Source organism: Semicossyphus pulcher, unplaced genomic scaffold (assembly GCF_022749685.1).
Source record: "Semicossyphus pulcher isolate SPU_LCO1_2020_fin unplaced genomic scaffold, fSemPul1.0.p SCAF_9, whole genome shotgun sequence".
NCBI classification, from domain to species: Eukaryota; Metazoa; Chordata; class Actinopteri; order Labriformes; family Labridae; genus Semicossyphus; species Semicossyphus pulcher.
In genome coordinates, this window is record NW_027211770.1 from 29,545,119 (window position 1) to 29,572,693 (window position 27,575).

A 27,575-nucleotide genomic window follows, 5' to 3' on the forward strand; every position below is an offset into this window, starting at 1 on the left:
GCTAGACGTCAACACAGACACACCGTCACTGAACTTACTGACTGACTTATGGAACTTTCTGGACTTTCTGTGAGTTAAATATTAGTGTTATTGTATTGATATATTTTTAGCACTAAGTAGCAGGTATACTGTGTTCGCTTTAGCTGCTTGTTAGCCTGTTTAGTGTTTATCAAACATTTATTTATCAGTCGGCCTGGGCATAGGAGTCAGGAGTTGTTAGCTTTTCCCCAGAGAGATTACAGCAGACCATATTGATGAAAAGATCAGTTATTTTACGTTTCCTGGTACATGTTGTTTACCCTCGGTCATTTTACTTGGCGAGCAAGCGGCGAGTCTGCTACTTCTTTACTCTGACAACTAAACACCTGCAGTCAGTCACTGTCACAAACAGAATCTCCACTGTAGGAAACACAAAGTTAAACTAGCTCATTCACGAGTTAATGGATCAGCCACAGACGCGTTTTTCAACCACTCGCTTTTCTGCAGCTCCACCCTCTCAACCAAATATGGTCACTTCAGGCTCCAGGAAACCAACATGACGGCGGCCATATTTAAGATTCATTTACGCAGTCTAGAAACCAATATTTATACACTCTATGGTCTGAATAGACAGACTTGCAAAAGTGAGTTTTCAGGCACTTGTTGAATGATATAATATTCCACACATGAACCCAAGATAACAGTTACTCAACCTGAAGGGATCAGTCCACTGTTTTCTGGTAGACTTCCAGGTGTTATGTTGCTGAAGAAGTGATCTTATCGCTTCAGCCGAAGGTTAAACAACCACCGAATGTGGCAGAGAAAAACCTGTGCGCTAGACATGACTCACTTTTTGCAGGAGCTGTAGTCAGAGCAGCGGCTCAGCGGCACACGGATCACGCAGCTGGAGAACGCCACAAACAATGCATGATGGTCCCGATCCAACTCGAGGCCCAGCACCCTCCTGTCCTCCCCCTGCACGTTACATCTAAGAACACAGAAAAAACACCAACCACCAAGATCAGACATTTTCCATTTGTTTCATTTTTCAAATCAGCCCTGCAGACGACCGGCACAGTCTGAAAATTATACAGGAAGCCGGCTGTGATTCAAACTCCATGCAGATACACTTCACAAGCTGTGCAGTCAGAAAACAAAAGAAGACACAGGAAGAAAAAAACATCCCCTCTAGCTGTACAGGGTGATGCAAAGTGTTACAATAGAACAAGGAGTGGGTGGGCAGAACACAAAGAGGGGGAGAGAACGCGATAGAGGAGACAAAGAAAAGATAAGACAAAGTAAAAGAAAGATAGAAAGTAAAGAGAAAAAGGCAGACAAGACGTAGACAAAAAGAGATTTAGGGAAAATACGTGTTAATAAGTGTTTAAAACAACATTGTCTGACTTGTTGGGGTTGTAGACGTCGATGTCCTCCAGGACTTGGGTGTTGAAGGACGCGTTGGCCCCCTCAGTGCTGGCCAGGATCTTCAGCACATGGCCGTTATCTGAGCCCAGAAAAACCACTGTGTAGTTCTTATACGGCCCCGCGGACGTGTCCACCGCTATCTGGGTCAACTTGAATCTGCAAAAGAAAAACAATTGTTAAAAAGTCAGTAAAAGAGTTTCCTCAGTAGATCGCTTCATCCTGCAGCCTAGAAACTGGCTGTAATCACTGCAACATTACATAAATCCTCCCTCCAAAGACAGACCTTTTTGTTATGAGTGAATGTTTTTTTTTTAAACTAGAAACAGCTGTTACATCACTCTCTTCAAAACCAACCAGACTCCATTGACAAAAGCAGCAATTTTACCTTGAAGAACATGGGAGTAGTTTGTTTACCGCTGCCTCAGTCTATTCATTTGCATGTGGTATTGTGTTGTTCTGGAGCAGAGCTAAACACCGACGATACAAAACAACACACACAAAGTAACATATCGAGTCAGTGTTGGACAAACAACTGCTTTGTTCTGCGAGATGAAATTGCTGTTTTTGTTAATGGAGTCTGGTGGCTTTGTATAGATGGTTTCCAAAACAGCATCGTACTCCTTAGACGTCTGCAGGGATCCTGTTGTTGATGTTATGACGCACTAAACATGACAATCTGAGCCTGTCAGAGGCAAAAATAAGCATTTTAAATGGACCTACTTTTAAAGGGCGATTTTACCCCATAGGATTATGTTGCTGCCTTCACGGCCTGTCTTTCAGCTGTCAGCTGAAGCGATCCACTGGAACCCAAAGATGTTTGTACCTTTTAGTCTTTATAAAATATGTAAAAATAGGGCCCCGCTTTAAAAGGAACACACAGTATAGCCCTTTGCCTTTAAGTAGCCCATCTACGGTGAAGATCTTCTTAACTGAAGCTGTCACTTCGCTTCAAGGTGACGTAAATTAGAGCGGGCTAACAAAGCCAAATGTGCTGCTTCGCATTGTTTTGTTTTGTCATAGCTGATTTCCCACGGTAAAGAAAAACAGTGGGCGAATCCTGAGCTCATTGTATAAAACATCAGTGTGCAATCAATCACTTCATCCACCAGCCCACCGTTCCCATCATCCATCGCCTACATCCTTTAATCCCTTCATCCTATTAATTCATCTTCCCGCTTATCCATCCACCCACACCCATTCAATCGATCCGTACGTCCTGTTGTTGAGTAACTATTTTCACACTGAAGTCTCTTTTTCGTTTGTATGAACAGTTGCTTCATGTGGAGCTGCTTCGTATTCATCCAGCTCCACACAGTGACGCCGGGGAGCTGCCCAGTATCACCACAGTCTAAAGCTGGTTCCAGTGGAGAAGCAGAGGATTAAGATTTGGTCTTGAAGGGCACCTTGAGTGTGGTGGTTGTTGACAGAAGGATAAGCCTCACGCATTCATTTTATCTGCCTGCATTTTCCCTCTCCGGCTGTGGGATTTGAACAAACAAACTTCCCCCAATAAACCCAGTAATGTATTTGGCACCACATCCCTTCTGGAGTCTTCCATAAAAGGACGTGAGCAGCATCGGCTCCTGCGCCCTCACCTCTCCCTCACCTCCTCCCACAGGGTCCCAAAGAGGCTGGTGTGTTTACCCACGTGGACTCGACTGGCACGTACCGGCAATGACTTGGTAGAATTGCGTGATGCGCTTCTGGTTAGATTTCATTTATCCTGCTCCTCTCTGGGGAGAGGCGAGGCAGATGTGATGTTTTTGGCGCCAGATGCGAAGAGGCGCATGTTTCCCCAGTGTGGAGCCTCAGTGGTGTCTGGCTGGCTGTCAGGCTGGCTCTGCTTCAGGAGGCATGGAGGAGCCTGTATACTGTCTGTGTGTGTGTGTGTGTGTCTCTGAGGCTGAATCAGTGATGTGTATCTGCTGTGTGTACATGCATGTCTGAGGTTCAGGCGTTGCTGTCTGGAACACTTGAGACACTTATCAACGATTCACAATTTGCCCCGCATCATCTGATATGAGTGGATCCTTAAATGTCACAACACACACACACGCTCCTCGATGTGAGCTGCAGAGGAGCGTCTGCAGGTCATCTTTCGTGGCGCCCCCCCCTCCCCTCCCCGCACGGCTCCTCTTTGATGTGGGCTGAGATCGAACGTTGCACAAATCCGATGGGTTTTAATGAGGGACACGGTTGTGTGTTCCACCTGAGCTCCCTCATCGATACCAATCACAGCCAGAGTGTGGAAACACTGCCGGTGCATTATGTTGAAAACAGAAAATAATACCTGCACGCTAACCATTACAGAACACAGTCTGGCATTCTGTCTTACAGGCCTGTTTTATAACCGAAGCCTGGCTCTGAACAGCGACTCCGACGTCCAACTAATGGTGATGTTTTTCATTTGAGTTCACAGAGATGTACTCAATCGAGCCAGCTGAACATTCGCTACAAATTAACCGTTTATTCTGTATAAAGTGTTTCCTGGTTTACTAGTTTGCTACAGTAAAATCTGAGTCCTTAAACTGTTGGAAAATAGTTCCTATAATTCCCAGATTTCAAGGTCATAGCTTTAATTTGTCAGTCAGAAACAGACCCCAATTACATTCAATTCAGTGAGTGAGGAGTATTTTTCTTGATGAACTGTTTAAGCCATTAATCATTCTTTAATTAAATTTCTGTCGAATGATTCAGCACCATCGTGTGTGGATTCTGGCTCATTTACGTTGATTAGTGTGGATGCTGGGAGGTGCTGGTGTCCTCTTGGTGGACTTATTGTTTGACAGAGTAAAGGTCTAAGTTTTGACACACTGGCTAATAATGAGGCCACAGTCTCTTTCACACATGCTCTGAACATTTCAGGACAGTCTGCCCCAGACATTTTGGAGAGTTGCCTTTTCACACACGTCCCTCACAGCAGGAGATTTTTCCTGTCGAGTGGGGGTTGTGCAATGCAACGCCTTCTGTTAAAGATATGAGCTCAAGATTTTCGTTTCAATAAATATCTGTTAAGTCACTGTCTATCGCCAAATGAGGTAACACAATGATGATCGATCCTATGGCCCACTGATGAAAGTCTTTGCATTTGCCGTATTACAGACTGGGTGTCTGCGGCGCCCAGTTAGTGACACGTTTTCCATCAGCCAGCAGTGGTTGGTCTGCCAGAGAGGGTAGGCGGAGCTAAGCGGCTGCTTTTCCGGTCTCTGCAAGTGTTCCAGGCGAGTAAACAGTAATCTACTATGGCTGAACAAACAAAGAAAAGATGGATGACTACAGATACAACTTCAACAAGAAGTGAAAATCCAAAGAAAAAGAAACAAACTCGACGCTCAGATGAAGCAAACAGTCTGAAAAGGAAAGCGACCGTCAGCCAGGAAAATCAAGAGTTACAACCGGAGCCAACCGTGGACGTCTGGTTAAAGTGGGACGTGTCCTGTGTTTATTGCCATTAGAGGTGCAAAAAGAACGAAACTAAATATTACATGCTGACCTTGTTATTCTGTTTTGAAAGATTTTAAGAGCAGCTGTGTGGCTGTTGTTCGTCCGTTTGATCCTTTCGACATGCTACGTCTTTAACGACAAGCTTCCTTCATGCGCGGCTCACCTGCTGCTGTGGAAGTGAGATCGGTAGTGGGTGACAAAAATCTAAACGTGGCTCTGTAAAACGTACAGCTAACGATGAAGGTAAACAGAGCAGACACATTCAGGGAGAGAGACACAGAAAGAGCTGCTGTGTGCAGGTACAGCAGAGGTGCGATTGCGTCACATATGCAGCCCGCCCGGAAAACGTGAGGAAATGTTCAGGAGTGCAGTGCATGTGTGAGAGGGGCTCAGGGGACCAACAAGGTTCATTTGTTGCAGCTAGGAGCTTCACTGCTGCCAATACACTTCATGCAGTGCAAAAATACAAGATGAAAAAAACTATTCCACGAATTTTTCATCAGTCTCTCAATTAAACAAACCTGCTGGTGGTGCGGGTGAAGTACGGCCTGTCGTTGACCGAGGGGACGGACTCGTCCATCAGCGGGTACGACTTGATGAAAGTCAGCGTGTCGTCGGGGAAGGTGGTGGACGACTTGTATGTGGCCGCTGAGCCCTCGCCTGCGCAGCATCCCGGCCTGTGCAGCCGCAGCAGAGAAGAAATAATTAATCTAAAGTGAATTCAGTTCCACGTGCACAGATGTAAAAACTACTGGCAGCTGTTTGTTCTTGGGAACAAGCAGGAGGGGAAAACAGGTGTCTTGTGTGACTGTTTTGTTTTTTGTTCGGAGATGTCTGTGCAGAACAATAACAGCAGCTGCTGCAGAAACACCACTGTCAGAGGCAACAAAAACATGTTCTTGGAAAGTGACAGTTAGATATTTAAAGACGTGTCTCTCACCTTGGTTTAGGGACCTGCTCCTCTGGAACAGGTGTCCAGGCTGACTCACTGTTCCTCTGCTCCTTGAACTTGCCGCCGAACGCCTTCTCTATGTCGTCCATGTAGAAAGCACAGACTGCTGAGCCGGTGATGCTGCGGAAGGGGCGAACAGGGGAGATGACATTACAAAGAGTGAGACAAATGTCTGCAAATCAGCAGCTTGTCAGAGTCTGGTACAACCTTTGTCTAGCTATCAAGAAGAACTCCGCCTATACTGACAGGTTCACAATATTACTTTATTTATTGTGTCACTTCTTTGTTTTCCAGCCTGCATCCTCCTTTTCTTTTGCTGTTGGCCTTAAATGTTTTTAGTTCTTTGTAAAGAACTTTGTGACCTTCATAAGGGAAGTTTAAAACTAAAGGTAAATCTGTGATTGCTACTGTGAAGTGTTACTGTCAAGGACTTGATAAGGGAGACAGTTCTTTCTATCTTTAATAACTAGTTTCTACAAATAACAACAATAAAAAATGTGTAACACGTTTTATGTCGACAGCCTGATTGTTCCAATTACACTTTTTCAGGGGAAATCGTGACATCCAGATCACTGTCATTGTGTATTTTGTTGTTTAAATATCCCAACTCCCGATCTGAACCTGTTTGCCTGCGTGGTAAAGACTCCGAGCACGGCCGGTCGATGGTTGATCTGCAGCACGTTCGTCAGCGACTGCAAAACATCAAAGTAGAAGAAGGAGTCGCCCGGGACGGAGCAGTTCAGCCGAGCTTTGAGGAATGACGTCCAGTAACGTTCCAGCACCCTTGGCGAGCCGCCGTTGTCGTTCTTGCAAACACGTGCGACTCTGGAGAAAACCACCTGAGGGGACAAGAGGACACACTGTTTACTACAACAGGCTGAGGCAGAGCCAACATGGAATATTGAACAGTTTGTAGGCATGTGGTTTGCATAGGAAGTCGTGTCGTTCGGCTTCATTCCACAAGTATAGACACCACAAACCACAAGTCTGGGGAGTGTCAGCTCTCAAATGAGTCCCTCACCTTGCCAAGAGTGGTGTACTCCACTGCGATCTCGCTGAAGAAGAAGTACACGTAGTTCCCGTACTCAATGGCGTGGAGGAAATGGGGCTCTGCGGGACACAAGAACAAAGATATGTGACAAACAAGCTGACGTGGAGGCCTCATTTCCGACATGACAGACAGTGCGAGCAGGCTGGGAGGGGAGCTGGTAAACACAGATGCTCTGTTTGGAAAATGAGTCCAAGAGAAATGGAAGAGTGTGTTGTAACCAGGGTTATCGCTGCATGACGCAATACCGCGGTTATGTGACGCCAAGCACGGGGCAGACCGAATGACGGTCATCACTGCTATTTGATTTAGATATCATAGACCCAGTGATGTTGCTAGGTACGCGTCCTGAGTCTCTAACGGGACCAGTACACTCACTATCCATACGTCCCAGGTAAGCAGCTCATCTTTCCATATAGAACGACACATTAAGAACAACAAACTCTGTTAAAAAGTTGGTCTGATCAGCAAAAGAAAAAACCCACTATGCAAATGTCCAACCTCCCCCTCCGTCGCAAAAACAAAACACGTCTCTGCCATCGTTTAGCGGCAACTTAGCTCGCTTGAAATGTAGTAATTAGTAGTAGTAACGTTAACATTAATGTCAGTAGTGAGTTTGCAAATATGACGATGACGGTTACAGCTGGCTCGCCGAAGTGGTCGCCATCCGTTGCACATAACGTCACCCCGTCCAATTAACGGGATTGGCTCCTTAGGTTTGTGACGTCTCAAACCTGCCAATCTGAAAACGTGTTGTTCAGCCTGTCCTTGGTACGCTGCAGTTTAAAAGCAGACAGGCCCAGCCATGGAGATGACTGATGTTGTCCCTGATATGTCTTGTAGCACATGAAGAACACCACATGGAGATGTTTACAAGGTTACACACTGGATTTTCACTGGAGGGGGGCTTTAAGGATAGATGGAGCAGTGCTGATGAGACGCTACAAAAATAGTCATAGTCATAGTTTGGTTGGTGTTCAGAAGCCTCCTTTCACTGTACGTGTTTTAACATCTAATAATTTATTTAAGTTCTGTAATCCGCTTTTGAAGGTGTTGAACCGGCGTCATGTTCAGCCTACAGTTGTATTTCTTAAGTTAAACTCTGACAAGCATTCAGGCAGGTTTACTTGGGGAAACACACAGTCCGCTGGCACTGGCAGTTTGGAGTTAGCGTCATGTTTCTCTCTCTCTGACAAATCATCGTTGGCCGAGTGCAGGCACCAGCTTGCAGAAAGCATAGAAAGTAAATATGAGCCAAGTTACTTATGGAATTATAAATATAATCTGTGATGGTGAGGCCTGCTCTCTCAATGTTGTGTACAGAAAGACACAGACAGACAGAGATTCCTGGAAAAGCTGTGTGCGGCTCCCGAAGATGTTTTGATCCCAGATACTTTGGCAAGTAAAAATGGAGCCGGCCAATCAGAACCCAACACAAAGTCATTTAGAAATAAGAGGTAACAAAGTCCATTTTCACAGCTCAACAGCTGCCGCACATTCTCACCTCGCAGCCATTTGGAGTCGTACTTGACTGTGCGCAGGACGGGGCTACTTTCCCCCAGACTTCTGTAAATCACTGCATCGCTCGCCAAGAAGTCTGTCATGGTGGCCGAGTAGAAATCACCGCCTGAGAAAAAAAAAGAAAAGAATAGGGGAATAAAAAACGTAATAGAGATAGATGGTAAGAGTTCACACTTCCCTGAAAATAACCCATATCTGTCAAGTGTCTATTCTGGTCACAGGTGACTTTTATTGCCCTTTAAAAAGAGGCAGAGGATCAGAGATGCAGGGAAATGTGTCACTTTTAATAACAGCCGTGTGAACTTTGCATAAATGTCAGTGGAAAGCTGGCAGGATTGAGTGCAGATCTGGCTCCGCTGGTTCTCTGAGCCTGACCTCTGCATGTTCACAGAGTATCAGCTTCCATTACTGCTATGATTAGCAGAGAAATCTAACCACTAATCTGAATCCATCCAGGGGCAACTTCAGATTACACCCTGTGATCATCCGTGTAGAAGCAGTTAACACGTAGTCCAGTCTATAATTATATTTATTATTTTATATTCTAGGAAGTAATGATCTTCTTTAATCCTGTGTCTATTTAGAGACGTGTGAGAAAAGCACGTTTGATTCCCCAACTTCTCTCTGTAGAACATAGAAATCAATATGTTACAATGTTACAATTTCGCTTGTCTCCAAAGCGACGTTCATCCGGGGTCAACAAGAACATCAACAAGGTAAATATAGTCGTCATCATCATCATGAATATCCTAATCAACATCAACAACATCCTCAATGTCATCATCATCAACAGCATCAACATCATTAAGGTCAGAGGTGGTCATAAAGAGCTGGGTCTTTAGCTTCTTCTTAAAGGTGAAAGGGCATCTGCGGACCGAGTGGAGTTTGGTAGCTCGTTCCACCACCGGGGGACGACTGAGGAGAAGAGTCCAGTTAGAGACTTAGGGCCCTGTTGTGATGGGAGCACGAGGCGCCTTTCATTGGCAGAGCGTAGTGTAGCCCTGGATGAGGGCGTTCAGGTCGGCAGGAGCCGTTTTTGTTGCTGTTTGTAAGTGAGCAACAGGGTTTGAATTTATTGCGAGCGGCGACTGAGAGCCAGAGGAGGGATATGAGCAGTGGAGGGACGTGTGCCATTTTGGGTTGATTGAAGACCAGTCGCGTTGCTGCGTTCTGGATCATCTGCAGAGGTTTGAATGTGCATGCAGGAAGGCCTGACAGTCGGGAGTTGCAGTAATCAATGCATGATACCACGAGAGGTAGGGTCTGATGTTGTAAATGACCGAGCAATCGAGGCCACGTAAACCTTCATGGTTGATATATAAATCAAGGCGCTTTCCATTGTTGTGTAATCCATGACACTGAATATCAACGCTGTCATTTGTCGAAGCTGCCAGAGGTAATGTCAGACATTTAATCTGCATTTCAACTCATTTACCACATAATATTTTGTGAAACTGACAATAATGTTCACTTGAGTTTCAAGAGTCTGCCGATTAATTAATAAATTGAAGATCAAGTGCTGCCTTGAATCAGAGCAGAAACAGATCTAAAATCTGCAGGCTTTTGCAAAGCAAAAAGTTCACATTGTTTAGTTGATTGTATGTTGAGAGCCACAACTCGCAAACGAAGTCTAATTTCCTTGTAATTGAAAAAAATACATTTTGCAATAACGCTCAGATTTTCTCTCCTCACAAAACGATTAAAAACCAGCCAACCATGCGAGACTGCAGCATTCCAACTGAAGCACCTTGAGCGACTTTAAATGGCAGATTAGGGATATTTGATGAATTCACAGTCAGCTTTAGTGATTGTTATACTTCAGTGAACACGAGTCTAATTAACAAAAAAAACTGTATGCATTTCTCCCAGACACACCTGCTTAAAATCTTAAATAAAATCCTGTTATCTAGATTTAACTAGAGCTTAAAGGAGACTTTGATGGACTCATGACACAGATCAGCAGCTGTGGGAGTCGAACCTGTGACATTTCAATTACAGGACAGTTCGTCCAATCACAGGGTCCCTCTGCATCACTCACCTGCAAAAAGGCCGACGTTGGACTGGCGGGACTCGAAGGGACATCGAGCCTGTCCCACCACTTCCTCCCCCTCCTGCTCCAGTGTCGACATCTAGGTCAGAGAGGACACAGCACAAAGAGATGCTTTATCGAGGCCGTATACTGAATGTAAAAGAAAAAACGGGATATAAAAGACAATTGTAAACATGAAAACCCCGGTGGTCCCCGCTGCTCCGCCTGCAGAATCAATCAGCAAACAAAAGCCTTTAATGTCGAGAGAATTGTGTGTGAATGCGAGGGATGTGTACCAAATCAGCCTGTGGTTATGAACGGCAACTGGTGCATCATAAAGATTAGTTTTATTTGATGTGTTGTAGGTGGGTCAGGTCCATAAAAGATGTGTGTGAAGTTTGAGGTCCTGCTGTCAGCAGCGCAGAGGACAGTTTATCTCTCAGCCGCAGATATTTAGCTGCTATTTCCTGAGCTGCTGTTAACAACGATGTAAACCCCAGGTACAACAATACGCAAAACCCAGCAGAGTGCGCGCGTGTGTGTGTGGGGAGTGATGGCTGAATCCATGCAGAGCGGATTCAACACCCCGTGCAGCAGCAAGGTGACTGACACACACAGACAAACACACACGTTAACAGTCCATTAACACGTGGCTTGGTTTATGTGATGCTGTGTCGCCTCTTCTGACACAAGCAGTGAATGCGACTGACGCTCTATTGTTAGACTATGAAAGACCTGACGCTGAACCGTCACTGCAATCCCTGAACTATAAAGTTCATACATGGTGAACACTCAATCAGGGCGACAGAGGCAGAGTCAATGCTTAATGTTTTGTAAACAGTGCCAACCCTAACCGCTGAAAGGCTAACACAATGGCTGTAACTATGTTTAACCATGTTTAAAAGACTGCAGCTGCAAGCTCACTGTTATCACCATGCTTTGAGACGGAGTCAGAGAACAAATCGTCAAGTTTTATTGCGTCATCTTTGTTGTGTGGCCTTCATCTTCTTCTTACCGCCACCTACTGGACTGGCGGTGTAGTGCAGTTACTTTTTTTGCTTCTCCGTACGTCATTGGCCTGATTGGCATGATCTTCCCAGGACTTTAGGTCGCTGTGGAAACACAACAATGAGCCACAAGAACCATTTAGTTCCTTGAGGAGAAGTTCCTGGAACTAAAAGTTTCTGGTTAGAAAGCACAAGATATCATCACGTCAGAGGATTGTTGTAGAGCCCGATGACCATCAAAGACCTAATCTCTGTTTGTCTCTGTGTGTCTGTCTGTGTGTAAATCCCACAGTTTGCCCTCTCTTCTTGCTGATGCCTTAATTTCTTATTGTCTATATCCACATTTTTCTTCTTAAAGGCTCAGTTTTACTGGGTTGGATACTTTAAAAACTTCACTGTTGATAGTTCCTCCTAACATTCTGCAGCTTTTGGGCACTTTTCTGCTGTTCTCTCGCAGATCAACGGGAGAAGGAGGACAGCAATGAATTGTTTTCCCCTCTGGTGGCGACAGGAGCTAAATGCACCCTGTCTCTATAGTGTTAAATTAAAGGGGACATACTTTAGCAGTGCAATCAATTTTCTATTATTCTAAAGACTTTTTGAATCACGTTGTTAAAGTTTGTTTTAAAAACTGTGTACATATTTTAATTTAATTATTTTTCGGAGCCTCTCCTTGCTCCTGAAATAAATATTCAAGGTCAGACCACGTTGCCCCTCAGCGGCCGCACCGCACTGTCATTCTGAAGTAGAAGAAAACATGGCTGCTCTAGGACCGGTTATTCGGCCTTATATGTGAGTCACCAGGAGGGATCGGAATTATGAGTTGAAATCTTGACAACGAATCAACGACAAGCTCGTGCAGGAAGGCAGCCTGAGGTGAATGATCGTGAATGACGATTGGTGAATTTCAGCCACTGGAAGGTTTTACGTAGAAACCTGCAGCTGTTCTGAACGGCTCGTTTCAGAGGCGACCTTTTTAAACATGTCATCCTGGAAAAACACTGAATTATGCAGTTTTCACTTTTTGACCGTGAACAATAAACAGACAAAAATGTGAAACCCCTGAAAATATGACAATGCCCATTCAACAGATACGGCCCCTTTAAAGGCTCTGTCAACTCAAATCCTTTATTATAGAGAAATGTCAGCAGTCAATTACATCCAATAAGGAATATAGTTATCCTTGTTAGTGTTGTGTATGTGGTTTAGTATTGTGCATCATTGTGTAATTGTCAGTTCTGCCGAGAGACTTCAGATGGAAATTAGTTTCAAGCTAACTCAACAAAAGAGCTATTCAGCAGAGTTCAGAGAGTTCATCAGTTGCAGTTTCAGGGAGAAAACTGGGACTGGGAAATTATTCTCAGGAAGTTTAACAACATGCACAAGAATAATCACAACAATAAAACATACAAAGAGAGCTTTTCTTACAGTCACATCTCCACAGAAGGCACAAGTCTGTGTTTGAAATTTCAGCATAGAGGAGGATTCATTTCTTATTTCCTCGTCAGACCGGAGGGTTTGGGGTTAATGGCTTCTCTGCGCACGTGTGACAGTATAATCATCCACTGGAGGAGAAACTAAGTGATTCAAAACCTTGCAACTGAACCGCCCGAAGACATTTGTATAAAACTCCCTCAGATTCTTAAATTGGTCCGTGTTTACACCTCTGAACCTGATGCAATTCCACACAACAGCTCTGCCCTAAATATCACTTCAGAGCAGCTTAAAGAGTTCATTAAAGGTTCACAGCGAGTCTCTGCTTTGGCGATGAGTTTCATTATTTCCCAACGGTCGACCTCCTGCACCGCATCAGTGTTGGAATTTGGTAAGACTGGGTGAAAAGTGCTTCTGACAAAAACCACAAACTCAACCCAACAAGGGGAGATCAGAAAGTGCCAGAGACTAAGTGCTGTTAATGTGTTTCCCAGTTTGACTTTTACAACAGGGAGCAGACGCATGAGGAGAAGCAAGAAAGAGACTTGAACACAAACCACATGTGACCTGAAGAACACCTGAGAGCAGGACGCTCACTCACAGGCTCTTTTCTTTGATCAGCGGGACATGCAAACATCTAGTTTCACTTAGTAGTCTCTCGATCTTTATGGGGGGCTGTCTTCTCTGACAAATGCCCACAAAATGGTACAAAATAATATTTTTACTATACTGTAAAAGTTTGTGGGGAGCTTATCAAGGTATAAGTATATGAGTATAAGATGCCTTGTAGACCGAAAAAGGCCGTTTCATCGCTCTCTTCTAATCCACCAGACTCCTCTCTGATCATTTTGCCCTTTCAAAGGAACCCACAATAACAGCTCAGCGATGCATCCGTCACTCATTGCATCTCTGCCCAAGCGTGGCTTGCAAGCAGCTTCCCAAATGTGTAAAGATTTAGTACATATGGTGCTTTTATTTTGAAGGGTAATAACGGAAGGAATGATTGTGTAATGGGCTACAATTGACTCTGTTGTGTGAAGCATGAAGTTGCTGCCTTGTTCAAAGGATGGGACCTCCGTGTTGTTACATGAATATGTTGCGCAGGGCAAAGTTTTGCTATTTAGTGTGACATTTAGATTTTTTTTTCTTTGTACGATGATAAAATACAATCATTTTAAAGCTGCAGTACAATATTGCTGTATTTTCAGTCTGGCAACACCGCTCTGTGAACATGTCGGGCGTGTCCGGTTTAGCCAGTGGTTAGCGATAAACGACTTCCAGCCAACAACTCCTTCTTCGTGCGCTGCATTGTTTACAGTCCAGTTAGCAGCTTGAGAAGCGACCGTGTGTTCAGATCAAAGTGAAGCCCTCCAGATGTGTCTGCAAAAAACGCCGTCATGTCTTGGCTCGTTCCATCGCCCGGAGGAGCGCCCGTTCATCTGTCTGTGAGTCTCAGTCTCACTGTAAACAGTAAGTTACACAGAGGCTGCTCTCTGGCTTACTGCAGCGGGATGAAGCCCAAACAGAAACAGATTTTCTTGTGATCGACTTTAATTAACCGCTCTTAAGTTTGCTGAAATAACATCATGATGCAGATTAGGAACAACATGAAGCTTTGTCAGGTCTGTCCTCAGGAGGAGAAGAAAACTACTTTAACATGAGACGTTTGTTGAACGGAGGACGGATCCATCATTTCTGGTGCATTCACGGAAGTGAATGTGTGACACAGCGTCAAGGGAATCTGATCTCGAGCAGATTGTTAGCTGTTAGCATGCAGATGTGTGTTTGTAGAGATTAATAAGAAGCTTAATTGTTGACGCTGATGGGAGCCGTGATGTCATTAGGGTGGATTACGCTCCGCCTGCTTTTGCTCTCCACACCGACTCTTTTTCCTTCATACTGCAGCCTGCTGATTGGACAACATTACTGGGACTACAAACATTCTTCTACAAACAGAAACCAGAACACTTGCCGTACTAATAATCCACGTCCCTTCCAACATAATCCACACTTTTACGTGGAATCACTAAATACAGATTGGCATCGACCCGACCATTGTCTGCAGAGTGACATGATCTGAAGTGAAACAGCAGTTTCTTCATTACAAAAAAAGTCCGAGCTGTGGCGCGCCTGCAGGATCGTTACCACAGCGGGCAGATGAAGACAGATGGATTTGACGCTTCAAGGTTTTGTTGCATTTCAAACGCGTGTTGAAGACAGCCTCTCTGTTGTCTTCAGACCAGCTGTCTCAGCAGTCTGGTCAGAGAAGCTGCGTGTTCATGGCTGGGCATCCATTCATGTCTCTGACCAACACACACACACACACACACACACAGACGCCTCTCACTCAATCCCCCCTTGTCCTCTTCAGATTTTTCAGGGAGTCCCAGAGACAGATTCCCTGATATGATTTACACGTCCTCCCTCCCTCTGCAGCTGTCTGGATAGTCATCTCTTGTGCTTCTTTTCCAGGCTACGGGAAAAAATGAGGGGCGGGGGGGCGGACACAGCTGGGGGGGTTGCAGAGAGAAAGATTTTCTTAGGATGTGTTTTGTCCGCTCTAAATCAGCCGCTCTTTACCATAGGGAGTCTGTGGCAGGGAGACACTGAACATCAATCTTATTGTGTGAGTTAACCTTTGGACCTCGTCTGCAGCTGAGAGATGAGACAGAGCAGCTCCTCGCTGACACCTGAGACCTGAGCTGATCCTGGAAAGTATTCACGTACAAAGTCTGCGGAGGGCTGCGTTCAGTTAGCTGACCCTGAGCCCCCAAACTAGACTGGGCAGTAACTCACTTTTGTTTGCTCTTAAATTAGATTTTTCTATAGAAATTAATCATATTTTGTGCATTTAATTGCTTCTAAATGTCCTTTGTTATCATATGTTCGTTTTTACAGTCAAGGACAAAACTCCTATAACATCACAGATTCAGAGGTTATCCATGTATTCTGTGCCAATAATAGAAAATTAAATGTTATTACAGTTTATATTCTTTAATCTTCACTGTATGAACCTTTTATTGATTCTTTAATGTTCCTGTGCGACACAGGCCTCTGGGTGAGTTCACAGGTCTGTGCTCCTGAAAAAAACACGCTGAGATGCAGTCTTGAGTTATTCAGCATCCCTCTGGATTACAGTACCCCCCCCACACACACACACACACACACACTCACTGTCAGATTTACAGTCGGTGCTGTAGGACTTGTACTCCCTCCTCGTTTAATGGCCTGCTGTGAATCACAGTCCAAACCTGTGATGTCACCTCGGAGGCTCCATCACAAAGTCATGTTGGCTTTTATTCACCAGGCCTCCGAGCTTCACGGCTGCGTCTCCTTTAACAAACAGTATCTGTGCCTTTATATAAAGTGTAATGTTTTCACTTAGCCAGCAGCTCTCTGCGCTGGTATTTGTCACTGACGTGATGGAGTCACTGCAGAGACGAGGTGCAGCTGAGAGCCGTGTGTATCCGCATGGACGTGTCTCCTGACCCTGCTCCATCTCCTCCTTCGGCTGTGTTGTTTTCAGGTGTGACGGGTGCTGCTGAATTTTTGCCACCATCAGCATTTTTAGTGTTCTGTCAACAGATGCTCCCTCTCCGTCTTGGTGAGCGACGTATTTTTCCACCAACATTAAACCTTTGAAGTGTCCTGACATGAATCACAAACACTTCAACATTCAGGTGGAACATCGTGTGCCTGCGACAGATCGGCCCCGATAACATTTAGCTCTGGTGACTGAAGTGAAGTACGGCTGAAGTCCAGCATACATCAAGCACTTATTGAAACATGCGAGCGCTGTTTACCTTTGTAGAGTTTCTGACTGTTTCTCTTTATGCATTTAATCATTTCTACATGTGTGCCTGCGGTTTGAGCTCACATCTGTTCGTTGTATCATCACTGGACTCGAGTGCTGGCTGTCTTTAAAGCTGAAAATGCTGCATTCAACCCAGAATGACCTGTTTTTGTAGAAGTGTTGGTGCTATTTTGTTAATGTCCCTGTCAAAGTATTTACATCATTTTATATGTATCGTTCAGGATCGAGTAGTCGATCGATTTGAATTGGCAGTTTTATATCGCATTTATATTTCTTCTTAAAATCTCTGATCTTAAAAGGGGGAATCACGGTATCTTTAAACCTGGGCTCATTTAACCTCTTTACACTTAAAATATATATTTCATTTATAATTAAAGTTGTAACCTCGAAGATCTCAGTTTCATTCTCTTTGGCGGCACCTATGGCGATTAACAGTAATTGCAGGAGCACATTTAGACAGTGTCACATGTTACTTTACTCGCAACACTCGCAGAGAGCGGAAAAGCCGCCGCTTAGCTCCGCCTACCCTCTCTGGCAGACCAACCACTGCTGGGTGATGGAAAACGCGTCACTAACTGGGCGCCGCTTGTGATTTGTTCCACTAAAGTCGCAACAAGACACCCAGTCTGTAATACTGAAATTGTGAAGGCTTTCATCAGTAGGCCATAGTCTCAATCACCATTGTGTTACCTCATTCAGCGAGCGATAGAGACTTAACAGACATTTATTTAAATGAAAATCTTCAGGATTATTTTGTATTACTCGTTTTTCTGTTCTGTATCTTCTTCTGGCACGAGAATTCTATCTCATCTTTTTTTTTTGAGTTGTGAGTTTTGAGCGACTGTCGATTCCTTCAGGTTGCACAAAATAAAAACTAGCAGGTCGAGGCAGCGCTACACGTGTAACGCCCGGGTTATTGAGGTAAAATTACAAGACATTGCAGCCATCACAGCCTGTTCTGCGGCTGCCTGCTGAAGCGATCTGTTGGATCTGAATTCACCGAAACATTTCTAGTTATAAGACCCTAAAATATAAAAAATAAAATAGGGCTCCAGGTTCAAAAAAGGTGGAAATGTTTTATGTAATTTTACTGTCTTGCCTTTCTTATCTAATAACAATACAATCAGATTTTTGATGTTCAATAAGAACATATCTACCCCCTGTAGGCTGCATGTCTTGTAATGCAGGTGTATCAAACTAACTTCATGCAGCATCTGATCTGTGCACAGCTCGGTGACCTTCTGTTAATGTGTGTTTATGATATCTGATAATGACACTTTCAATGTTTGCAGTTTGTTATTTCCATAAGCAACTTAAATAACCAGGTACGACTGAAAGACAGAACCGAACCATCTCACCACAGCTGTAATGTGATCTGTTATCTGTAATTGAGGCCAGGAGGCGGCACGCAGCTGTGCGGTATCTTACCTTATAGTTACGGCAGGTGGGGTTGAAGGCGTTGGTGCCGCAGGCGAAAAGCGTCTCGTCGTTGCGCGGCACCAGAACTTTGATATAGTTGTAACATTCGTCCTGTCGAGAGGGACACAGCTTTATGTTAGTGTACATTACAAACAGGCTCCACCGCAGAATCAAAGCAGGACAGGCAGCAGGTAGACAGTTTACTCTCTGTTTTACAGCCATTATCATAATCCGCAGACTGACTCTTGTTGTTTCACTGTAGATCAGTGGAGGAAATGCTATGCAGAAAGCCCCGGTCTGTCCTCCCCTGATGGATGTGAGCCCTAAATCTGATAAGCTACCTGCAAACCGTTGCTTATTACAAAACTTCAGTGTGCAGAAAACGAAGGCAGAGGAGGAGAGGCAAAAGAGCGAGCAATAAAAGCAGAGAGACAGGAGGATGCATGTGTGCCTGGATGATAATACTCACGCTGTTCTTCCCTCTCACAGTGCACTTCTCCACATCCTTCGTCTTCCAAGTCAGTTTCTGAAAAATGAACAGACAGCCAACTGTCAGCTCAAAGACAAGCTGTTTCTCACCATCCCAGCTTTTGTTGCTCCCAATCGTTCAAGAGCTATTACGAGACAGCTGTGATGCAAATCTCATTAACTTCAATAAACTGTCGTGAAGAAAAACAAACAGACAGAAATGCGAGGGATGCCTGCAGCATTTGTCCGTGGGCAGCTAAAAATTGTGGTTCCTCAGTGATTAGAATCACGCTGCAGCATGAGAACGTACACTGAGAGGCATGTGCAAAGGATGTTTGCATCACTTCACCGATCATATGAGGACGCAATTAACCCCAATTAACCTTGTGGCCAAATCTGTGACCTTAAGTCCTCACACACACACGCACTGCACTTTCGTCCAGTGGGCTGTTATAGAAAAAATCCATCAACTTGTTAACAAGCTCTGCCAGCTGAAGGTTTAATGTGCTCGCTTCCTCTGTCGGATAATTTACTGAGCCGATATTTTCTAAGAGCTCGTAAACACCACTGAGGACGCTGCTGGTTGTGTACGCTCCTGTTTGACTCCCGAGTCTTTCAGGAGACTCTTTTGTCAACAGCTCCGAGCAGCATTTGAGGAGACAGGAGCATGAAGGCTCACTTGATGACGTATCAACACATGAGTGCGGTTGCTCTCCGAGCAGAAGCAGTGCAGCATGACTTGGATCTGCTCTTGTTCTTTTCGCCTGCAGAGCTTGGAGCAACTCCTCGAAATCTTCGGCCATTTTTTTTTGGCCTGAACTGATATTTGTTTCAGCCACTTTTAAATGTTGACTCTTTCTCCTGCACAACCACTAGTTGGTACTAGTTGGTTCCATACTGTAAGGTTCATCTTAGCTATAAATATTCTGGAGTAACTTTACACTAACAAAATATTGTTGCTCCTTTTATGTTAAGTCAATCGCTTTATCTGACACCTCCCCCCCCACCAGCAGTTTCAGGCATTAAAAATAACTCTTTAGAAATAATTAATCTTGTCGCTGATGGTCTGGTTTGCTTTTGTAGATCATATAGAGGCATCAGAATTATTTTCAGTGTGTTTCATAACCAGCGAAAAACTCACAGAAGCTTAAATAGCCTGCACTACAATATGTAATTATCCTTAAATTGTAATCTCGTAGATTTTCATGTAAATAAATGTCTGTTAAGTCTATCGCCGAATGAGGTAACACAATGGTGACTGAGCCTATGGCCCACTGATGAAAGCATTTGCATTTGCAGTATCACAGACTGAGTGTCTGTGGCGACTTTAGTGGAAAAAATCCCAAGCAGCGCCCAGTTAGAGACACGTTTTCCATCAGCCAGCAGTGATTGGTCTGCCAGAGAGGGTAGGCGGAGCTAAGCGGCTGCTTTTCTGCTCTCTGCAAGCGTTGCGAGTAAACAGTAATCTACTATGGCTGAACAAACAAAGAAAAGATGGATGACTACAGATACGACTTCAACAAGAAGTGAAAATCCAAAGAAGAAGAAACAAACTCGACGCTCAGATGAAGGCAAACAAGTTACAACCGGAGCCAACCGTGGACGTCACACATGCAGCACTGTCTGGATATCTGGGAAGTGTGCTCCCGCAGTTACCGTGTATCGCCATAGGTGGCGCCAAAGAGAACAAAAATGAGAACTTCGAGATTACGACTTTAAACATCAATGTATAATTTTTCAAATAACATTGGTGTCATCGAGTCTTTATCTGTATAAGACTAAAATGTCTTCTCTCTCTCTTCATTTTAAACTCTGTCCTTGAGTCCCCAAACTGAAGTAAAATCGTATCATGCATCAAGGATGAGTCCAGGCCCAGTGCTTTAGATGCTGAGATGTATTGCACTAAGCAGGAGAGACTTGAACTTTTCTTTATTTTTTGTTCTTAAGGTCTTAAATTCGTCTCCTTCACAAGGAGCCTCCCTGTGAGATAAAACATTCTGACGCCTTATTGGAGCCGAGGGGTCACTCCGCTTGGGCCGCAAGTCCCTGAAACACAATTTGTCCCACAGGCCCTTTTGTTCTCCTGTTGTCAGGGCTGGTTTTCCATTTGATCAGATAACCTTCAGTCCTGCAGTCAAATCAGAAACTAAATCAGAAACTACTCGCAACAAGTGACTGCAATCTAAAGGCGGGTAAACAGGAAAACGCGTGTCCTTATTGTGGAGGACTTCTTAACAAGTTTACTTAACAAGCCTTTTTTCATCTCCACTACAGTTACTATCATGGATGCTTTGAATGGTGTTATTTATTGGTTTATTATGATAAACTCCTGAAAAAGCCAAAGCCAGGAATGTGTTTAGTCACTCCAAAATAATCAATACTGTCTGATTTCTCATTTGTTTCTGTGAGGCATGCAGCCCCAGGCCTACTGGCTCTTTCTGAAGAAGTTCCTCTCTGCAAATATGTCTTAAAAATAGAGTTTCGTGTTTTAGAAAGTTTCAGTAATTTCCTAAACTGCAGTTTTTTCTTCATTTCTCAAACTGAGTAAATAATGCATTTGTTGGGGACTATTTCCAGCAGCAGATTGATACACATGAATGAATCGTACAGCGGCAGGGTGGTGTAAGTGGGGTCGACTGAAACCACACTAAAGTTTCTTAAGTTTCTTAATAGGATTTCTAGTTGTCTGGGATCTTCTGTCTCCTGTTTTACTAGGCTTTGTTGTAAAGTAGGTCTCTGCCTCAATTAATTTTTGTCCATCATCCTGGTAAGGAAGGACTCTCTCTGTACATAAAGGAAAACATCAACATCCACAGCAAACATCGCCTGTGGGGTACCCCAAGGCTCAATTATTGGTTCCCTCATATTCTCCCTATACATGCTTCTCTTCTCACAGCTATGCCGACGATACACAATTATATCTACCTTTAAAACACAGTGAACCAAACTCCGCCTCAACTCCCTCAACTGCCTCAAATGCTGGACGTCAGAAAACTTTCTTCAGCTGAATGAAAACTCACAAAATGCCAACAAAAAAAGAGGCATTTTAAAGGCTTGGCATGTTATGTAGCGCCAGCAGCCAGAAATCTAGGTGTCACTGTTGACAGTCAGCTGACCTTTGATGAGCAGGTGAGGAGAGTTGCTTGTTTTTATCAGCTCAGAACTGTATAAAAAGTTGTTTTAATCTCTTGCTGATTTAGAGAGGGTTATTCATGCATCTCATTTAGACTTCTGCAACTCTCTTTACACCTGCCTCAGCCAAAAATCCATCAATCGTCTTCAGCTCGTCCAACACGAAGCAGCAGCAAGAATTTTAACTGGCACAAAATGTAGAGACCACATCACTCCTGTTGTGCTCTGGCTACCAGTAGGTTTTAGAAGTGATTTTACTGATTGCTTTTAAGGCACAGAAAGGTCTGGCCCCTGGCTATATCTCTGACTTTTTATGAGCCAACTCGCAGTTTAAGATCCTCTTGCAAGGCACTTTTATATGTCCCACAGTCCAGGCTCGGGACAAAAGGTGACTGAGCCTTCACAGTGAGGGCGCCTGTACTGAGGAACGGCCTGCCTGAGGAAATTAAGCTGCACAATCAGTCTCATCTTTTAAATCTCTTCTCAAAACACTTTTCTTTTATCGTTGTTGTATTCAACAATCTATTCACAAGTTATTACAATCAATGAGCTCGGTCAGAGAAGGTAGGACTGCAACATACGCCTCACTCTGTGTCTTCTCTGATATAAAGTTAACGCCTTTCCTCTTAGTTACATGCGCTGGACGTCTCCAGCGCGACTTTGTGCGGATCTGACACCGTTCAGCAGGAGTCAGCATTATGCTAATAGGCCCTGGCTTGTCCACGCTCCATTTGGTTTACTAATAATTACTCATGGCCACCCAGGCCTGAGGAGTCAGTGAAGGGGAGAGTATGAAAGAGTGGCCGAGTGAAAAATGAAGAGCTATCTTAAAAATGAAAGGGTCTGTGATGAAGAAGACGCACCTTTTAGTCTAGTGATATGAGTCAGTCACAGACTACCAATCACATGGATAACAGGAAGAGGAGAGTGGGAAAAAGTGAGAGCGGAATAGTGATACGGTCATTATTAAATCTCCCATCAGTTCCTGCTGTCACCCCGGAGGCGGCAGAGGTTTGGGTGCTAAAAAATGCATCACACACAAACATTCAATATCGAGGATTTCATAGAAAATAACCAACACTGCAGAGCTCAGAAGTTCCCTTTCCTTTGTGCCACAGTCTACAACCAAATCAATACTTTAGATCTCCTTGACATGGAGTGGCGGCCTTATCAGAGTGAATATCCGTGTTTAGCATTAATCTAAATACAAGCAAACAAAACTCCAGACCTTGGAGCGATTTTTATTTAAGTGCAATCATGTTTGACAAATGAGATTCAGATAGGAAGGAGCGTGGCACTTCAAAAGCCACAACAGCCCCGCTCCACTTGTATTGGATATATGTCTGAGGAGAGATTGCTTAGTACTTGAGTGAAAAGGCAGGGAAATGGGTAGAAAGGAAAATAATGAGAAACAAACTTTGCAAGAGATTTTTTTGTTCTGTATAAACGCAGCTTGGTTTCAGAAACACAGGAACAAAATGCTGTTTAAAGTTTAAAGAGCAGAACCTTTCATTAAGGCTTTCTTTAGAACAGGTAGAAATACCAGGCAGAAGATTACTCCTGGTATCGACTCTGAGGGATCAAAGGGAACCAACATGCTCTGTCTGGGGGGTGTTAGAGTACTGAGAGAAGAGTTTTGCATCCAAATCAACAGACCGTGGAGAAGTCAGATGGCCAGTTCAATCTACACATTTTAGTAATATTTGATATTTCTGACCGACTGACGACAGTAAGGTTAGCCCCAGAGTGTCAGGAGGCAATCTACCTCTGTCCTGTCAAACACCTCCATTCAATTTACGTTGGGACTGTGTGCTAGAATGGCAATCTGGTGGCCACGTAACGGAGTCTGTCTGATTATTAACCAGTAAACACAAAGAAAGACGGGCTGGAGTATACTTCGAGGTGACTGATTGGCCACAGCGGGCAGCAGAACATATCAGGGCAGTCTTTCTTACCTGCTGTGGGATTATCTGCTCAGATGAAGAGGCAAGGTTGACGGCAAACACATGGTCCCTGCAAGATAAAGAATGAGACACCATTAGTGGGAGAATCTTCACGTTCCTCTTGCCGGCTTATCTGCAGCAGAATTTATTTGCCGAGCACCATAAGCCTCGGATCCAACATTTCACCAAACCCTGCTTTCCATAAACTGCTTCAAATTAGGTCAACGGGATTGATCCAAGCCGTCGGTGGAAGGTGGATTAACAGGGTAAGTTTACTGGCTTTACAACCTCGCAAAAGTTCTCCAACTTTTGACACAAGCCATATGAATCACTCTGTGAAGAGAGGCATGCTCTCTGTTGTTAGCAGCTGTGGAAAATATTAGGTCCATTTAGGTACATTAAGAATCCCCGTACCTTTTTGGACGGGGCTCTTGGCAGCGACAGAGCTGCAGTTTGATGTCGAGCCAAGAACTGGAGCAGAATTTATTTTGCACAAAGAAAGTGGGCAGAGGAGCTGCAACCTCGTACTTTAGATAATTAACCTACGACATCTTGATCGAGCAGGGCGCAACTCGCAATTAGGCTGAAAGATGCACAGAGAGAAACATGAAAGCTGTTCGGTGTGGAGGTGCTGCCTTGGTTACATTACACATTATTAATGGTTGGGGTTCATTGAAGTCGTAACAGTTCCAAAAACAACTTTTTTTTTTTAAAGAAAAGCCAGAATTAAGTTTGAACCATTTAGAAGTTTAAATGACCAAATCGTACTGCTGAATACAACCACATATGTATCTGTCCATGCTTCCACGTTTCTATCACATTGTACTTTGTGTTCTTCGTGTCGCTTGTGGTGTCTGATCATGTGTGTTTTAATAATATTTACTGTCATTAAATTCTCTTTTATCTTTCGCAAACTGTCTTTTTAAACTGTTCTGCTTTATAGTTCATTTTGTTCTTATTTGTCCCTGACTTTCAAGTACACATTTGACTTTTTTCACCCTTAATAGAAAACACAAACAGATACATATCAGATCCTTTAATGATAAAGTAAAGTATGTCTGTTACGTCACTATCTATCGCCGAATGAGGTAACACAATGGTGATTCAGCGTATTATGGACTGGGTGTCTGTGGCGACTTTCACGGAGAAAAGTCGCCACAGACGCCCAGTGTGAGCGGCGCCCAGTTCGTGACGCATTTTCCATCAGCCAGCAGTGGTTGGTCTGCCAGAGAGGGTAGGCGGAGCTAAGCGGCTGTTTTTTTGGTCTCTGCAAGTGTTGCGAGTAAACAGTAATCTACTATGGCTGAACAAACAAAGAAAAGATGGATGACTACAGATACAACTTCAACAAGAAGTGAAAATCCAAAGAGAAAGAAACAAACTCGACGCTCAGATGAAGCAAACAGTCTGAAAAGGAAAGCACTGTTACAACCGTTCAAACGTCACACATGCAGCACTATTATGGATATCAATTACAGTTTATCGCCATAGAGAACGTAACTGAGGTGAAACTAGCAACTGAGTGTTGATGACTGACCGTGCAGCGATGTAGAGCATGTGGTTGATCCTCAGCATCCTCTGGAAGTCCAGACCCAGGCGGACGGTGTCATTGTCTGACATGAGTCCCTGGAAGCTCGGGTAGAGGTAGGAAGCTGTGAGGGGAAAGAGGAGGAGAGGAAAATACATAGTTCAGTGCTTAGAAGAAGAGATACCTGTGCATACGTTTTACCTGAAAGTGAAAAGAAAGTCTAAACAAGAATTAGTAATAATAAAGCAAACTGTTAACATCCGTGGCAGCTTTTGGCTCAACATTTATCCACAGCTAATCAGCTCAAACAGCCAAAAAAGCCTGACACCAATGCAGATTAACTAACACTAAATCAATCTCCTGTGCGGGTAAATCTAGAGCATACACTCTATGCTAATGGGCACTTGTGGAGGTGGATGAACAAGCGAAAGAAATAACATCTCAAGTTGCAAATGAGCTGGTCATGTCACAGAAGTCAGTGTGATTTAAATAAATGGCTCCTGGTGAATATTTCCCTAACAGATATGTCTGGGGAGGCTGCCAAGTCAGGACAAGGCAACAAATCAAAACCAACTCAATGGAGAAGCTGTCTTTTTGGTGAACCCACATTTAAAAATAACACAAGTCTGACAGCGGGGGTCGCGGAGTTCGACTGTGTCGTCACGATTGCTGTTTAAATTTCATCTCGCGATGGGCCTGAAAAACCTGTAGTACAAACGATACCAAGCGTGTAAGGACAGAGTTAGCCGTTACTGCAGGCGGTATACATTAAGTATATGACTCAGTGGGAGTCAGGTGTACTCATGCATCAGAGAAGATGTAGAGCAGCACATAAACCGTGAGATAAGACGAACTGAGGGACGTGGTTATATAATATCTGCTCGACGCTGCACTTTCATTTTCCTTCTCTTGTGCATTTTAATTTTATCTTGCCGTTTTCTCCTCAAACAGCAACTCACTGGAGGGAAGTGTTAATTGAAAGAACAGGAGATGGTGTCCGGTGCTTTAAATAACTGAATGACAGCCAGTAAGTAGATGAACAAGCTTTCGAGTTTAAAAAAAAAAAGATTCTCAGGGCTGAAATTAAATTGGCCAGCTCAATACTGACATCAGGCTGTCCTCACCATCACAGACTTCCCCTGCTGTTTCCTCCTCTTTTTTTCCAGCTCCAGCTCGAGGCTGTGGCTCTCTGGATCTGTTAAGTACTGTAATAAGTGCCCTCCAGTCTCCCATCTGACCTGTGCTGCTGCTGAATTAGCAATCCCCGCTAGAAATACACCGCAATCTGAAATGAGTCTCTCTACAGGGAGCCGTGCGCTCCCCTAACCGCTGGTCCTGAATCGACTGTTTAAAGATTTAAACGCCTAATGTCTGGCTGAGTGCTGGACCTTGCTGTGCTGTCTAGTAAAGAGACTCCCAGTGGCTCAGCGGCCCGCCCGCTATCCTCCCCATGGGCAAATGAGGATTTCTAATTACCCTTCAGCACTTTCACATCCTCTAAAGTTTAGGGGGCAACGCTCAGGGCAAATTTCAGGACCAGGTGATGGTTCCTTGAGTTATTTAAGACCACTGCCTCTGGGGGCACATGTACGCTGCTGGCCAACGAACCAGAGCCAGACATCCTTTGACAGCTTTTAGACCCACATTGGCACTGCATCTCAAAAAAGAGACTCGTGATGACGTGGGCACAAGGTGCATCCAAGGTTGCTTTTAAACTTTGCAAACAGAGCTGCAACCATTTGTCTCCAGAATGTGTAAATACTTTAATAATTAATCTGTGGTTTTTGTGAAAATTAGCTTCTCTTCCTGGTTTCTGTCTTCTTAAATCTGGGCCCTTTTTTCGGGGTGGCTGTGGCTCAGTGGTCGAGTTGATTGTCTTTCAATTGGAAAGGTTGGGGGTTCGATCCCTGACTGCTACAGTCAGCGCTTTGAGTGTTTGGGAGACTTGTGTAAGTACAGTCCATTTACCACCTAAATGAAATATTGGTACAATTGCTCCCGTAGGTTGCTTCTTCTGCCAGTTGCAAGATAGGCTTTAACAGCTGCAACATAATCCTTGTGTAAATGCTTCTGATCAAAGTGTGTCCACACAAAAGTCTTGTTTTTGCCACTGACAAATTATTTCTCTAGGTGTCTGAGAATTACAGAAAGACTTCCCTTCAGAGGCCTTTCTGTTGAGGCAAGATCCTTCTTTTAAACCAGAAGCAGCTGTTACATTGATGTCTTCAAAGCCGCCAGACTGCATTGACAAAAACAGCAATTTAACTTTGCAGGTCTACCGTTGCCTTAATTGGTTATATTTTGCTGTTATTTGTGGACTTTGGAGTTTATAAAGTTAGTTTGGATCCAACTAAATATGTCTTACACAACAAACCAAGCAAGGCAGCGTATTGGAGGTAAAATTACTGTTTTTGTCAATGGAGTCTGGTGGC

The 27,575-nt window shown here is 44.0% G+C and overlaps 1 protein-coding gene across 2 annotated transcripts in view; it reads right to left on the minus strand.

Annotated features, from left to right (window-relative positions):
- Nucleotides 1–27,575, minus strand: part of sema6cb (semaphorin 6Cb) — a 180,924-nt gene that overhangs the window by 46,402 nt on the left and 106,947 nt on the right. Inside the window, exons 5-16 of one of the 2 annotated variants that reach the window (XM_069655668.1) lie at nt 25,153–25,267; nt 23,628–23,685; nt 18,542–18,598; nt 18,082–18,183; nt 10,408–10,498; nt 8,353–8,475; nt 6,822–6,910; nt 6,422–6,639; nt 5,789–5,920; nt 5,370–5,525; nt 1,384–1,560; nt 830–967 (exon numbers count right to left, since the gene is read on the minus strand). In XM_069655668.1, coding sequence (XP_069511769.1) covers nt 830–967; nt 1,384–1,560; nt 5,370–5,525; nt 5,789–5,920; nt 6,422–6,639; nt 6,822–6,910; nt 8,353–8,475; nt 10,408–10,498; nt 18,082–18,183; nt 18,542–18,598; nt 23,628–23,685; nt 25,153–25,267 — 1,456 coding nt within the window. Of the gene's footprint in view, nt 1–825; nt 968–1,383; nt 1,561–5,369; nt 5,526–5,788; nt 5,921–6,421; nt 6,640–6,821; nt 6,911–8,352; nt 8,476–10,407; nt 10,499–18,081; nt 18,184–18,541; nt 18,599–23,627; nt 23,686–25,152; nt 25,268–27,575 lie in introns of those variants that run through there. The other variant, XM_069655667.1, reaches the window with a different exon arrangement.